The sequence below is a fragment of the Bicyclus anynana genome, chromosome 19, assembly GCF_947172395.1.
Source record: "Bicyclus anynana chromosome 19, ilBicAnyn1.1, whole genome shotgun sequence".
Lineage (NCBI taxonomy): Eukaryota > Metazoa > Arthropoda > Insecta > Lepidoptera > Nymphalidae > Bicyclus > Bicyclus anynana.
In genome coordinates this window covers 1243890-1261275 of record NC_069101.1, presented here as the reverse complement: position 1 = coordinate 1261275, position 17386 = coordinate 1243890, and the positions used below count along the sequence as shown (strand labels likewise).

The 17386-nt window shown below is 35.5% G+C and overlaps 1 protein-coding gene across 1 annotated transcript in view; it reads left to right on the top strand.

Moving 5' to 3' along the window:
- LOC112055268 (potassium voltage-gated channel protein Shaw-like) overlaps window positions 1-15908 on the top strand; it is a 188083-nt gene extending 172175 nt beyond the window's left edge. Inside the window, exons 8-10 of the mRNA XM_052887287.1 lie at window positions 11185-11332; window positions 11997-12098; window positions 12826-15908. Coding sequence (XP_052743247.1) covers window positions 11185-11332; window positions 11997-12098; window positions 12826-13385 — 810 coding nt within the window. The 3' untranslated portion in view covers window positions 13386-15908. The remainder of the gene's footprint in view (window positions 1-11184; window positions 11333-11996; window positions 12099-12825) is intronic.
- Window positions 15909-17386: the final 1478 nt, after the last annotated feature.

Below are 17386 nucleotides of genomic sequence, written 5' to 3'. Positions count from 1 at the left end.
ATTAAATTCAATCTATACTAATATTATAAAGCTGAAGAGTTTGTTTGTTTGTTTGATTGAACGCGCTAATCTCAGAAACTACTGGTCCGATTTGAAAAATTCTTTCAGTGTTAGATAGCCCAATTATCGAGGAAGGCTATAGGCTATATATTATCCCCGTATTCCTACGGGAACGGGAACCACGCGGGTGAAACCGCGTAGAGTCAGCTAGTAATCAATAAGATTCGATAATTAAATAAAACAATTAGTTTTATAGGAACTACTATTTCAAACACGTACACTATTTATACATTTTATTAAAGAAAATTATGGTTATACAATCAAAAACTGGGGTTGTTATTAATATTACGTAAATATTAATAACAACCCCGGACGCACCCGAGTGCGTCCGTTCGCTATTCAACGTTGTGACCGACTGCCTAATACCTATGCGCGACGCGCGGGCGCCGCGGCTTATAGTGTTGCGAAACGTTTATAGTGATGTGCTATAGTTTAAATTATCACTTTTGTCGTGCGCCCACATGTTTTTTTGTGAAAATTAAGGATAGTATTGGCACTGCTGGACGTCAGGGGTGCCGGCACCTGCTTTGGGAACCTCTATCCTACAGAATGACTAGAGGAGACAGTTTATAGCGAAAAGAACACCTGAACTCACTTTTATAATTTGGCAGACACGCGGCCGCGTGTCTCGATCTAGAGCAATTATCTAAAATCAGTTCAGTGAGTATGTACTATCGCTATTATTAGACTTTATCCCCCACTGCAGCTCACAGCTTGTCTGTCACACGGAGGGAGGATTTAAAGAGCTTAAGGACGTCTACCTCGCTGCTCCAAGCGGCTGTTACAAACTACGAGTAACTCAAGCCTCTTTACCCTCATTATATAAATACTTTTAACAAATAAAACTTCATACTAAGATGCACAATAACTGTGATAGAGATACCCGTAATGGCCCAGTGGATGTGACTTCTACCTTCGATTCAGAAGGTGTAGGCTTGAATTTGGTCCGGCATGCATGCTCTAATTAAATATCACATGTCTCACACGGTGATGATACCTGCACACCAGAGAATTTTCTTAATTGTCTTCGTATGTAATGTCTGCCGATCCACATTGGTGGACTATTACGGCCAGTTTCTTCATCGCAAGTAACAGTCAAAGTAACGTCATAAATCAAAAGTGACGGTCTTATTCACTGAAAAATAGTCTTCTTTACTACTTACTACTTTTACTGTTACTTTAGCTTTACACGAAGAAACTGGCTGTTAGTCTAATCGTTCCGGACTGAAGACCATGGTTGACCGTTGACCGGTATAGTAACAGGCACATGGGGCATCGTTGTAGTGTTTCCATAGTAATATTTAGTTGTTAACTTAAGGTTAAGTTACAAACTAAAGATTGCTATGGATATGCTATACCGTCACAGATAGATGGCGCTTTGTAAACTGTGTCACTCTTGTTATATTATAGGGTATAGGGTGCCCCCCCCGGGGGGGGGGGGAGGGGTTAGAGCCGTGATAGCCCAGTGGATATGACCTCTGCCTCCGATTGTGTGGGGGTGAGTGTGGGTTCGAATCCGGTTCGGGGCATGCACCTCCAACTTTTCAGTTGTGTGCATTTTATGTAATTAAATATCACGTGTCTCAATCGGTGAAAGAAAACATCGTGAGGAAACCTGCATACCAGAGAATTATCTTAATTCTCTGCATGTGTGAAGTCTGCCAATCCGCATTGGGCCAGCGTGGTGGACTACTGGCCTAACCCCTCTCATTCTGAGAGGAGACTCGAGCTCAGCAGTGAGCCGAATATGGCTTGATGACGACGATAGGGTGGGCCAACTGCTTGGACCGTCTATATTACTTAGGATCTTAAGTAAATGGTAACTTGATCGACTTGTAAATTAAATCCTCGTAATTATTTACTGTACAATATCACTTTCATTAAATGTAATGTTGTCCATCCAACTGAAACGATATCGCGAGTGTAAATATTAATAAATGTTGCAGTAAATTTAACACTGCTTTTGATTGTGGTAATCGGATTGCTTTAAATTCATCAAACCGCGCCGAGCTCTCTGTGGATCACTGCCAAAATAAATTTTAGTGATAATTTTAAATTTAATTTTGAAAAAGCCCTTGTGATATAATTCATTCAATACCTAATTGAGCTAGAATGGCGACTTATTTGATTTAAATACCTCCTGTAATAATGGAAAAATAATCATCATCCAATGGAAGTCCACTGCAGGAGGTCCACAAAGGCCTTTTGTAGCGACTTCCAAACAACACGATCCTCAGTCGCCTGTATCCAGCAAATCCCCGCGACTCGCTTGATGTCATCACTCCAGCTGGTGAGGGATCGACCAAAATTGCGCTTCCTAGTGCGGGGTCGCCATTTTAGCTCCTTGGGAACCTAACGTCCATCGGATCTTCGAAATACGTGTCCCACCCATTGCCACAGCTTCGTGACTAGTTGAGCTTAATTTGAAAATCAGAAATGTAGGCATTTTTATTGTTTACTTCAATGTTGTCACACTCGAACCCAAAAAAACATTGCATCTTGTGTGTTACAACAAATATTTTGATAACAATTTTAATATGTGGTGAAAAAAATAGGCTAAATTATAAACTAAAGATATTTTTCGGGATTTGCCGCTCGTCTATTGCTCAAAAATATAATAAGTGCTTTTAGTGGGACTGCAAACTAATTTTGATCCTGTATCAATGTATTCTTGAAGGCACGCTACGTCACTCATATTCTGAGAGGAGACCCGAGCTCAGCAGTGAGCAGAATATAGGTTGATAACGATGATGACAAGCTAATATAACTATAAAATCTGCAAACAAATAAACTGAAATGGAAACTACAATACCACAGGTCTAGACAAACAAATACAACGATAAAACTAAATACTGAACAAATATTAGCAAGACAAGTCGCCAACCGATTTATGTTTCACTCGATCAGACTTGTTTGTAATGCTGAGTGCTATCCAGAATTAGTAAACTAATTTATAGACTCCCTGGTAGCGTCTACTCCATTAATGTACCATTGTGATACTAAATGGGCTCCCCGACTTAATCTAATCACTATCCTAACTGTACTTAATTAAGTTACGTCTTGGGTATATGAAAAATACGATTTATAAGGATTTATTTCTTATATTTTTGTAAAAGTAGAGTAGCCTATATCGTAATATATTTATAATATTATTATAAACGCGAAAGTTTGTATGGATGTTAGGATATTTGATACTTTTTAACGCCGCTATTTTTCTCGCGCTTACAATTTTTTTATAATTACAAGTGTAATTGATTAACCAAGCCTGAAAGATGGTAAGTAAAAAATCATCAAGATCATCGACAGAGGACACAGGGTACATCCTTTAAAGTGCTTTTGTTCATTGTTGGACTGTTGTAATTAGTTATGACCATTATGGGACTTAAGGCTCTGCAAAGCACGGGGGTGAAACACCATCAACTTCCTAACTTTATAGCTTTACTAGCTGACACCACGTAGTTTTAACCGCGTGGTTTCCTTTCCCGTAAGAATACAGGGATGATATATAGCGTATAGCCTTCCTCGATAAATTGGCTATCTAACACTAAAAGAATTTTTCAAATCTGACCAGTAGTTCCTGAGATTAGCACGTTCAAGCAAACAAACAAACTCTGCAGCTTTGTAATATTAGTATAGACAACTCGAACCCAGGACGCAATTAGAAACCACATTACGAACCACTGTACCTACCAACAAGGCAGTGGAAGAAAACTTAAATTAAAATTTATACAACTTAGAATCACGATAAAATATCGTTAGAATATGATATAAAAATTTTATCCTAAGCAATCTTGTACATGAAAATAAATGTAAATATATCGCTTTCCTATAAAAACATCCGCGTTCAATAGGGGTGTGTTATTACAGGGGTGTAGGGTATCGTACTCATAACACGTTAAGATGGAGGATCCCCCTATTTTTCACCTGTCATTTGTTTTACCCCTCCATAAGGCAATATACGGGAAGAAAATTTGTTGAGTGAACCTTGAGCTCTATATTGTTTTGAACATAATGAGGTTTTGAGAAAATCGGTTTTTATTCCTGAGGTTCTGAGTTCGAGTCCCAGTTAATCATTTTTATATACTTATACTCAACATATAGTATATTATAAAAAGAAAATATTTATTCACTGCTGTCTACACTATCCCCAAGTGTATATTGTATCCCCGTATTCCTACGGGAACGGTAACCACGCGGGAGACCGAACGGCGTCAGCTAGTGTCTTATAAACTTACAGTTGATAAGTTTTTACCTCAAAAGATAAAGAGATAACTGTAGCCCTTAAAAATTAGGAAAATGCTTTACCTATATTTATAACACTCTCGTAAAGTATCACTTATTTCACCAATTTCAATATTGTAATGTATCTCATTACGCACATGTGCCGTAATGTAAAGTAAAATGCACGTGACGTGCCGTAATGTAATATAAAACCTTTATCATACGTCTAGTAGCGAACGGTACTTTTTAATTAAAATTTTGGCTTGGAGTTTTTATTATGTCAGAAAAGTGCTCAACATATAATGAATAAAATAACTCTGCGAATTAAAATATAATAAAAAACATTTAATTATTTCTTATTAATAATTTTGACAAATGACAACCATTTATCTCTAACAGAAACACGAAAATATTATTTTAAATACTTTATTAGTAATACTGGCTGTTTTTGGTGCATTTGACTAAAAAGAACAAACGCTAGTGTACGCACTTCGTTATATGTGCAAAAATGACAAGCTTATCAAAATGTCATCATATGGAAAACAGCCAAAGAAGCAAAATTTATTTTCAGAAAGTGTGTTCAAAGTGTGTTTCCTCGCAAATGTGTTATAAAACGTCGTATGACATACGTGCGCTTTTATAATTACAGCCTCTGCTTCCTTACTATAGCTCTCACCGAGGCTTATTGCAAAATTACAGCCGAGGCGATATTGCAAGCGAGCCTTGCAATATCGCCTCGGCTGTAATTTTCATTTTACCTCAATTATATCATAATGTACTATTAGTAAATGCAATACTAACTTGAAAGTATGATCCCTTAATAATCTGTCTACGGAATTTCTTTTAATTAAATTCATATTAATTAATAGATTTGCTCTTCTTACTTTTAAAAAAATGTGTTTATATGATTGTCGATTGTTTTTACTATAAATTAATATCTGCGAACTTGTCAAAGAATATCTGTAAGTACTTAACATTTGGTAACAACTTGGTGGATTTTTTTGGATCAAGCCACTTTCATAAATAATACAAATATACTTATTACCGAATTGAACCGCATCAAAAAATATAAATTCGATTCGCACAAACAACATATCATTCATAGTGAGTAAAAAAGAGATCCTTTGAAAAATAATAGATGGTTTTATTTTGAACCGTACGTTTCCAAACTGTGTAAGTGGAAAATAACATAAGCTCCACATATCGCGGGTTTATTTCATTACGGGGCGCCTTTGTGAGATGTTGCGGTGATAATTTTTAGGAAAATTGCACGGAAAAATTGGCCGGATGTTTTCCAACGTTTTCATTTATGTGGTTATATTTTAAAGAGGTTAATATTTTAAGACAAGTGGTGGGATTTTATTGTCTATTTATTTAACCTCCGATGCAAAAAGAGGGATGTTATAAGTTTGACAGAGTGTTTGAGAGTTTGTTAGAGTGTCTGTAAGTCTGTCTGTCTGTCAGTCTATCTGTGGCACCATAGTTCCCAAACGGATGAAGCGATTTCAATTTTTTTTTATTTTATTAAAAATGACTTATGTGCAAGTGTTCTTAGTAATATTTGATGAAAATCGGTTGAGCCGTTTAAATATTGTGGGGGAGGGGGGGTGAAAGTGGGCAAGAATAACCGAATGTCTGCAAATATGCTCGAGAAGGGACTCAAATAAAAGCGTACTGAAAAAGAATATTGATGACGACCTCCGTGGCTCAGTGGTATGCACGGTGGATTTACAAGACGCAGGTCCTGGGTTCGATCCCCGGCTGGGCCGATTGAGATAATCTTAATTGATCCAGGTCTGGCTGGTGGGAGGCGTGGGAACATCTTCGATCGCATCATCACTTACCATCAGGTGAGATTGTAGTGAAGGGCTAGCTTGAAAAAAAATATATTGATGACTTGATCGAGAGTGTAATTAATAATTTCATGACATTCGGGGGTTTTCAAAATTTTCAATTTTATCCCATGCGTGCCTAGTTGATTTAGTTGTCAGTACTATGGTTCATGACTGGAGATCGGCCTATGATTTTTTTTCTTTGAGTAAATTATCAGTATCAGTATTGAGCCCGTGACTGTAGGTTGTAGTTCCCGTCGTCGTTCTCATGAATATCTGATAATAGTGATCAGTGTTAAAAGTTACCCTACCCATAGAATCTGACACTGTATAAAAATGCAATTTTACAAAAAAAAATCTCAGTCAAATGTATTTACGATTACGTATGTATATGTACAATTACGGATGTATATGGTAAAGAATAACACAGAATAAAGAACGATCCACAGAGAGTTGTAGCGCCGACAAATTTTAGAAAGTAATAAGTCCTCTTATAATAATAATAATAATAATAATGATTTTTAATAAAGGCAAAAACACCCAGTATACAATATACATATTACATAAAAATTATAAAATAAAATAGTGCAAAAAATAATATATAATACAATTTAATTTTTACAATTAAAAACTTACGTGCTAACTGGGAAGGTTAAAAGACTCTTCCCAGGCGTCATCTTAGTCCGGAGTAAAGACTATTTTCTATTATGGTCTTGATGCACAGATAGCCAATATGTAAACAAAGGGCTGGGCATCCCGTCACAAACAGTCTGTAGAATGCTATTACGCGCTGTTCTAAGTCTCTCCCAGAAGGAGGCTACGCGTGTTCTTATAATAGCATAAAAGTCAGGCACTCCCGATTCTGCAAACATGCCTGAGGCACTGCAATACCTAGGCAGACCCATCAAGATGCGAAATGCATCATTGTATTGCACGCGTATTGCTGTGTAGGACTTTCTGCGGAAGTTTGTCCACAGTTGACAGGTATAAAAACACTGGCAATACGCGTTAAACAATGTTTGCTTGACGGGTCTGCTACTTTTGCCAAATCTGCGTGCTAGCATATTACATCGAATCGAAAGTGCCCTCCTTTCCCTCTCAATGTCATAGTCATCCCTCAGACGTTCATCGAGTATGTGTCCCAGATATTTAAATTTTGATACAACCCTAACCGCTGTTGCATTCAGTCTTACTTCAGGTATCCTCTCCGGACCTTTACCTGCGCGAAATACCATCATTTCCGACTTTTTAACATTATATTTCAGTCCATGGCCATTAGAATAATGCTCACACACTGAAATTAGTCTCCTTAGGCCGTTGATAGAGGGGCTGAGAACTACCATGTCATCCGCATAACTAAGGCTGTTAAAACAAGTACCTCCAACGTGACATCCGACTTTGGCAGCCCTCAGCTCCTGTATCAAACAGTTGATGTAAATATTAAAAAGATCCGGAGAGGTAATACCACCCTGGCGAACACCGCATTCTAATTTATAATTATTAGACGTCGCGTCGCCCCATTTTACGCTATTAATTTGATTTCCATACCAGAATCTCAACAGACCCACTAATTCATTGGGTACACGGGATTCGTACATCTTCGCCCAGAGAATTTCATAATTCACTAGATCGAATGCCTTGCTTAAATCCAGAAAACACGCGTATACCGATGTTTCACGACTCGTGTAATAGCTTACAGCGTGCTTTAAAGCAACAATAGCCGAGTCCGTTGAAAGACCAGGACGAAAACCAAACTGTGCATCTTCAATGACTACATTCTTCAGCAGTTCGGGTTGTATCAAACGTTCTAGAATTTTACCTGTAATAGTTCCCAACGAGATTGGACGGTAGTTATCTGCTGAGCCAAGATCTCCAGTCTTATTCTTAGCAATTGGGACAACTATAGTCTTCATTAGGTCTTGCGGGAGGTAAGAAAACCTTAAGCATAGATTATAAAAACTACACAATTTACTGTGCAATCTATGACCTCCATATAAGACATGCTCTATACTAAGCTCATCATGACCCGGCGATTTACCTCTTTTCATCTCACGGACCACTTTCGTGACCTGATCAGGAGTAAACTGTATAGGCGGGTGGTCGAATGTACCTGAGGAACGACAGTTTAACTGTGTGTTAACTCCTAAACTCGAGTCTACAGGACGCGGATGTACCCTGAACTTATTACTAAACATATTAGCTATCTGTACCGGATTTTGCAGACCATCTACTTTAATGGGCAGACGTGGCTTAAAATTAAATTTTTTGGTTTCTTTCCAAAATTTTGAAAAATTTGATTGTCTACGGTAGAGGGCTAGAATGTCTAGTCTTATGGATTCTTCATGTTTTTGACACCAACGCAGTCTATTTTTAAAAAAAGTTCGAGACTTTGTCATTTCTATGTATATATGACCCGAGGAGGGCTTCCCCGCTAATACCCACGTTTCAAAGTGTTGTCTATACATTTGATGGCTTTCCTGTACATGAAGATTCCAACCAACTACTTGTTTACGTTTATTGTCACGTACATAATACCGATAAGATGAATTTATTGAACCTAATTGCATAACATTAATAATGTCACTGTATAATTTGTCTATTAAGATATAATGATCCTTAATACTATCACAGACTTTATAATTATCACAATATTTACATATAAAACTATCTTTTACTTTAACTAAATGCGTATCACAATAATTGAAGTACTTTTCAATTTGATTATTATTTTTTATACCCCAACGAATACCCGTTTTGTTGACTTGGATGTCGTCGGTTGTAAGACCTTCTGTGACTTCGTTGAGGTTGCAAGTCACGCGCAGTGGAAAGTGGTCCGACCAAGAGACGTCATAAAGAACGTTTGCAGTTAGTATAGTTGACCAGGCCGCTTCGGTCGTGATGCAGTGGTCCAACCACCGACGACTTCCATGTGCCTCACTTAAGTAGGTGTATGTGTCTGAGGTAATGCCTAACTTAACTACGTCTGCCCATATCCACTTCTGCTCTTCGCAGAAATTTCCTAATTCCGTACCAAAAGCAGCACTCGGGTGTGCATTGAAGTCCCCTAATGCATAGACTGCTGCTACGTCACACTCCTCCGCGATAGCACTAATCCTCGCCAAGCAGTTTGTAAAGTCCGGTAAGTTAATAAACTCATCGTTTGGCATGTACACATTAAACACTAAAAAGGATCTTAAGTTTAAAGTGACCCGAATAGCCATAATTCTGTCTGAAAAACAATTAATTACAGAGACGTCAGAGAATTTACTTTTTTTCCACAAGATAGCAAGACCGCCATACGGCCGCCCGCGTAATACACCCGTGGAAAGGTCCACCGAGGATGTCGCGGCACAAGCAAAGTCGTCGTCTATGCTGTGTACGTAGTCTAAGTCGTGGGGCAACAACCATGTCTCCTGCAAGGCTAGTATATCTGCCTCACGACATAAATCACGTATACATTGAATCGACCTTTTAATCGATTTGCAGTTAAAAGAAATCATTGTTGTTTTAATTGTAGGCGTACTGTTCATAGTTTGTTTATAGACACTTTCTTTACATTGTTTCTTTCTCTAAAAACTCGATACTTAATACCTTCCGGCCAAAAGTCATTTTTAAGAAAATGTTCTAGTTTACTGCGGGATACTTCCACTTTAAATGAGTTGAAGGACGTTTCATACTTTTGATTTAACAGTTGAACATCAACGCACTCTTGTCCCATGTCACGTATGTGAGTCAGCATATCTTGAGCAGTGGTCGTCTTCGCCAACCTCGAGACATACACAAATGCGGGTATATCGGCTACTAGAATTGTAGACACGCGCTGCGCAGTACCGCACAAGTTACTCCGTGGCTTACGTTTTTTCTTTTCGACTAGTGTAAAGTCCGAATCGTCATGCATTACATTCTGAACCTTCGTAGCATGAGGCGTACGGTTCAATATCGTCTGCGTCTTACTTGTGTTGTGCACGATATCACGGTAAGTCGGTGTGTGCGCCGCGGCAGGTACGGCGCAGTTGTCAGTTGGTCTAATTAAAGGCGCCTGGCGAGGTGTATTTTGTCTTATGTATGTTAATGTATTATAAATACCTAATTTAAAATCGAAATGATCTGTTGAAAATAAAAGAATGTATTAGATAGGTTAATCGACTAAATAAAATTCTTATAAAAATAAAACAATTTTTAAAATAATTTTCCCGAACGAAAAGAAGTTAAATGAAGGCATAAGTCTTGGGCCGAGTAAACACAATTAACATAATGACCGTAACGCTGGAGTCCTTCAAATAATGTTATTTTAAAAAGAAATTCCCCAAACTTCGGGGCTTGATTAAAAATATATCTGCTTCGGGTCCAAAAATTACCTCGTACAAAATAATTGGCTTGTGTTGGAAAATTGATACATTAGGTACAATTATTAACAAAATTCTTCAACTTTATACTTATTTCAAAATTGAAAATTTTGTGTGGTAAAAACACAATAGGTCCATATTTTGATACTAATTTCGCTTTAGAACGGCTTTTATGTTTGGCTTGAAACTAAACATTAAAATACTTTGTTGCTAAAATTGTACCTAAGCCTACTTGGCTTAGGTACAATTTTAGCAACAAAGTCAACTCTTTAGGTTTTAAATAAGTTCAGCTTTTGAATTAGGTACTAATTATTAAAGTAAAATCATAGTAAAGAGTCAAAAAATGGAGAAACGTGTTTTCGACGATTTTCAACGATCCTTATAGTTTAAGGTGCCTAATTACAAGTTTCTTAGTAGCCAAAAAATTCTTTAAATATCTCCAAAATTTCATCTATTATAATATTAAAATGTCATCATCATCATCATCATTATCAACCCATATTCGGCTCACTGCTGAGCTCGAGTCTCATCTCAGAATGAGAGGGGTTAGGCCTTAGTCTACCACACTAGCCCAATGCGGATTGGCAGAAATTAAATATCACGTGTCTCAAACGGTGAAGGAAAAACATCGTGAGGAAACCAGAGAATTTTCTTAATTTTCTATGTATGTGAAGTCTGCCAATTAAAATGTAAATAAACTGAAAACCAACGCCATCTATTTTCAGGCGCGGTCAAAACTACCCAAGAAGCGGCGCCGAGTCCTCCCCGTGGAGCAACCCCGACGTAAACGCGACGTCAGCGCCTCCAACCGTCGCGTCAACGCTGTGAAGCACCCCGTGGTTCTGAAGGAGCTGCCAGTTAACAACAAATTCGGTGAGTTTCAAGTTAGTTTCATTGTTGATTGGTAGATGGCGCGAATTATTTTATCTATAGGTAAAAAAGTAAAGAGGGTTTTTGTTAACACGTTTCGATGTTACCCCTGTGTAAATAATGTTAAAAACATAAAAATAAAAATATTTTTCTGTTTTTTTTTTATGCTCGTTTAGTTTACACACACAAACGCATTAAAACGTATCTTGTACACTTCACTAACGCAATAATGACTTGATCCAAGAATAAAATAGCGCCAATCTCAAACCTTTTATCTTATTACAATGCTGGATGTTCTTAATTTCTATTCTACCATAATAATGTATTCGACATATGCATAGTTTTAAGATATACCACGCTGTTCTATTAACCATAATTAAATTGATTATGTTTTGATTATACTATTATGTGTTGATTATTAATAATAATAACCGGGAACGACGGTTCAACTTGCTTGAGTAATGGTAACCACTACAAAACCTCTTAACTCCAAACTCCCTGCCCGGTACTGTGAGCCTAGGGTTGGGCTATGAAATTTTTACTTATTCGTAATCTATAGCTATTAGCCACATTCGACAACGTCTGGACCAATCAAGCCAAGTTTTAATGTACTCACACTGAACCTAAAAATTTCATTTAATAAACTTCTTTATCATACTGTTTCCAGGTGTTAACGGCATGAACATGATCAGCTTAGCACTCCAAGGTCCATCAAACCTCCTGCGACCGCCTGCAGCGGCCGCACCTTTGCAAGCGAGGGCACCGATAGGTAAACCCAAACAACCGATCATTGTCATGTACGCTTCCCCTCAGAAAACGTTGAATGCATCTCGAAAGCATGTTCCCTTTTAGCCCTTTGACCGAATTCCTTTGACCACTAGATTTCATACGTTGTTTGTTTGCTTGATTCAATGCTACCGTCTTATCGGTCTTTGAAGAGCTTAGAAATCATCATCATCATTTGATCATCACGACATAAGTCACAGACTCTTCTATAAAAGTTTGGGATGGAGCAAAGACACTATTCTAACGAGCTTAATTATTTTTGATTTTCCTATTGCTATTAGCTATAAATGATTGTTATCTGAACCAATAGATTTATGTACCGGAATAATATGATCATTGCATGATCTCTTTTTTGGTTTCCTATTCTACGAATAGAACCAATCTTTTATTGGAGTCGTAAATTCAATTGAAGCAAATAACTCAATAATTTCTATTTTAGATTAATCACAACAATATAATGATTCTTTATAAATTATGATACACCTCGATTATATTTATTATTTTTTTATTGTTTTGGCTTTAATTGTAGCTAAAAAAATCTTTAGCGATACGTTACAATAATTCCGAATAATAAGTAGTTATGTTTAAAGTTTGAAATTAAATAATCACATGTTCAGCAGGGGACCCTAGGCATTTAGTGATGATGATGATTATATTATAAATAAGTAAATCCAAAAACGTAATTCTTACTTTTCCCCTATTTGTTACAGTCGAGAGTCCTATAGTCAACACGCAGTGCGGCGCCATTTCCCTGGCATCTCTGCAACCACCTCTGATGACCGTCCCGCCCCTGCAACCGAGACCTGCAACCACCGGCTCCCTAGACTTGATGTTACCTTTACAACCAAAACTGTTACCCGGTTACAATCTACAATCGTCGTTTCTATCCAGCACCCTATCAACAGTACGTCCACCAGATTTACCAAGAAACGGCAAAACCGACTTTTACAAACCCAGTGTTGAAATTATAGTTGAAAAGAGAGAATCTCTATCAGATTCAGTAAAAGAAACTAGTAATGTTAATATTAGTAATTCGGATAATATAATAAACTGTGAAAATTTAGATAGAGATGTGAATGTAAATAATTTAGAAGATTATGAAATTGATGATGTGAATGAATTAGAATTAGAAATTAATGAAAATGATGATGAGTTAACTACCAATGTTTCCAAAGATGTAATTAATTCTAATGTTATGGAAGTTAATACAGTTAACACAAGCCTCAATTGCAGTTCAAATGAGAACAGTCCTAATAATAACTCTTATTAATTATACATTATTATAATAATTAGTTAATGTACATACCTACCGATAATGAATGTTTTACTAAAAAATCTAGCTATGAAACCCCATTTGTTAAAATTTAAATGTCTAAATTAAAGGTTAGATATAAAATTAAAATTTGAACAATCCTTAAATTTGTCACAAACAGAAATTGTAATGTTAAAATTGTAAAATAAAATAAAAAGTTAATGTAAGCTGTAACATACTTTTAACTTTCAACAATTTAAATCTACCGATTTAAAGGTATGATACTGCCATATTCATATTTCAAACTAATGTATTGATGTATTGTTATTAAAATAGGATTGAAATAGCGATGAAAAATATGGGACCGTAATCTTTAACTGAAATGTAATATGAATAGGGTAAATATAACGACAAAACAAAGATAACGAAATTAAAATTAACAATATAAAAGCGTGAAGGCGATAGATTTGGCTTGAAAACTTATTTTTTAAAGTCACAACTGTCACAAGGGACAACTTTTGTAATAATACTTTTTTGCCCTTATTAATCTATACTAATATTATAAAGCTGAAGAGTTTGTTTGTTTGTTTGTTTGTTTGTTTGTTTGTTTGATTGATTAATCTCAGGACCTACTGGTCCGATTTGAAAAATTCTTTCAGTGTTAGATAGCCCATTTATTGAGGAATGCTATAGGCTATATATTATCCCTGTATTCCTACGGGAACGGGAACCACGCGGGTGAAACCGCACAGCGTCAGCTAGATTCTTATAAAACAATCATTTCTAATTTACATGGTTTCGATAGTTCGTTACAGAATTATTTTCTAAACGCTTGGATGCTTAAAAAAATAATTTAGAAAGAACTAAATAGAAATTGCATTATATCAGCATTTTTATTGCATAGATTGGCAATTATTATCAGTTGTTATATCATATTTCTGCGTTATCGAAAATTCTCATGTTAGCTGTATTTATATAAATTTAGGAAATTTCAAACAACTTGAAATAATATGTTTTAGTCAAAAAATTAAAAAAAATAATGTGTTTCCATAACGTGGCAGAGTATCAATATTTTAACACAATTGTTTTTATTTATGAACATACTGGGGTAATTATGTACATTATTTATTATATCACGGGGTAAATATGTGCTATTCAAAAGGGCAGTGGATTTTCGTGTAGGTGTAGATCATCTAACATTGTTATTTCGATGAAATTATGTTAATCATCGAGTGGCGTAAATGTAAAGTGGTAGTGGCAAGTGGTAACATTATTTTAACATAATAAGTAACGTTATTTTTGTTGAGATAATCATTTTAGATGATTTCACATCAAAACAAAAAAAGAATAATGCACCATTGTTAAGGCTCATGTGTTAATTTGTATATAATACATAGTTATCTCTTAGGTAACAATTATTGTAATATTTTGATCAGTTGATTTTAATCAATGGCGTGCAAAAGGTTATTAATTAGGCACCATACGTATAAATTGTAGAATATGGAAAATTCCTTGGCAATTCAGGTTCGAAATGAATCCATGAGCATTTAGCTTCTTAAACTCTTGTTAAAAATCTAACCAACTTTCATCTTGACCAAAATCTAGCTTCTAGTCACTAGTTAGTTTATAGACAATTTTTGTATATTTTGTAAAATGAAAGACGTGACAGTGATCAAAGTGTACATTGTAATAGATACATAATTACTATTTTGAAAATAGTTCAATATTTCTTTTATTCATTTACTTATATAAAAGAACTAATACGTACCCATGTAAAATATCCTATTAAATATTAAGGGTTCAATAACTTAATTATAATTCTTTTATAAAAACTAATATTGTATATGAATGTATTTATTTTTAATTTTTAATCTATTTCTGAAATTTTATTTTACTAAATCCCGTATATAACATGAAATAGCCAGAAAATTTCGGCCAAGTGTATGATTATGATGATATACGGAATGCAGAACTGGTTTTCCGAAGACAACCCGATAACACCGTTTTCCTAAAGAATAAACCAGACCAGAGCTGGTTACTAGTATCGATTTAACTGCTTATATCTGACTACCCAAGAGTTGTGAGGGGAAAAAATGTCAACCTAACGTTTACATATTCTATAGGCTTCATACTCGCTCGATTGCCTAGGGGTTACGCAACTACTTTATACGCCTTTACCGGTAGGGTGGTAACTAGCCACAGCAGAAGCCTCCCACCAGCCAGACCTTGACCAATTAAGAAAACCTCAATCAGCCCAACCGGAGATCGAGCCCAGGACCCCTTTCTTGTAAATCCACTGCGCCACAGAGGCCGTCAATTTTCGAAATAGTTTCATGGTATTGGCTACAAAAATTCAGGCTTCCTTATGAGTCAAAATCTAGGAAACCACGCTGATACAAAATCGAAGAGGTCATGCCTAAAGCCAGTTATGTATTATTTGCCAAGTTTTGTTAACTCTTTTATTTCTTTTATCACGGTCGTAGAAAAAGTTTTGTAAGCAGTATGCTTAATTAACAGTAATATTTTTATATTACTAATATTTTTTATCTTCTTAATTAAAATCAAGTAAGATTTTGATGTTTTAATTTAATTTTTACATTGAATTGAATAATTTCATTTAACAAAGAATTAAAAAAAAAAATACTAAAAATTGATTGGCTGTGAAGTTTTTCGCTTACTAAAATTGTTTACTCATTAAAAACATTGACTCTAAAAATTTATTATAATATTTAAATAGAAATTTAATTGTAAAAAGCTAAAATGTGCCAAAGAAAAAGTAAAAAAAAACTCTTGTCAGTTGTTTAATATACCTGTAATATAACTTAGATTATTATAGTTAAATTGAGGCTGTTAAAAATATAGCTGAGGTTTTAGTTAAGTTTTATACTAATTATATAAGTCATAATTTGTGTAATATTGTTATTTTTTTAAACTGCCCCGTCAAATTAAAATAAGTAATTACACATGTAATATTGCTAATTTAGTAGATTCACGGCAACCCTTACAAAAACATCATTAAAGATCAAAGTTTAAGGATTGCCACGAAACTAAGAGTCCGGCCGGAGACGTAATATCCTTTCTTCCTCATGAAAAAATAAAAAATCAAGTTTATATTGTGGACAATATTGAGGATCTGGGTCCTTGAAACTTGCTAACGTCTACAGACAACCGTACTTATTCGTACTTAAAACACGTTCGCTGCGGTACGGGAACTTTAGACCTCATATCGCTCCTACTTGCGTTGCGGTTACTAAAAACATAGCGTAGCGTAGCGAGGATTTTTTGGTTTAGAATTTAATTTATTTATTAGGTTTATTTACAATCACTTACACTAACTAAAATAGTAAAATGTAACTAAATTTTAAATCAATATATAAGTGTAGTAATTGTTTACAAATAAACACAGCGTGGAATAAAGAAGAAACTAAATAAAAGATATGATAGTAAATAGAATTGAGAAGAGATAATTATAATTTATTCAAGATGTGTTATTAAACAAACTACGAGCAACTCGCTGTTGTATGTCTTAAGGCATAGATCAGTTGACGCGTTTATTACTATTATCAAAAATAAAATCCTTTGACTATGTTATGCTTATATTGAAGCCAAAAAAGGGATTTTCGGTATCTTACAGAGTAAAATTTTTTGACTGAAGTTTTTGGAACTTTAAAGAGTAACGAGGTTTAAAGACCCCAAACCGTGTCATAGAAATTTATATTACGGGGTTAAAATACCCCGACCCTCACCAGAAAATATACATAAGTTAGTGCCGTAGCGAATGTGTAGTAGGAGCAAGGATTGACAAACTTTCAGCCTTCTTATAATGAGTTATCTCTATCTAGATATACATCAATTTATCCTGAAATCTCTCCTAATGTATAGGAAAGAATAAATTGTCGGTCTGAATAATAATTCCTTCGAAGTGTAAGTGTTAAAATCGAAATGTTTGTGAAAAGCAATCTACCGTTCACTGTAATTGCCATGGGTGGTGCAGGGTGCTAAAGGATGCATTTTCATCT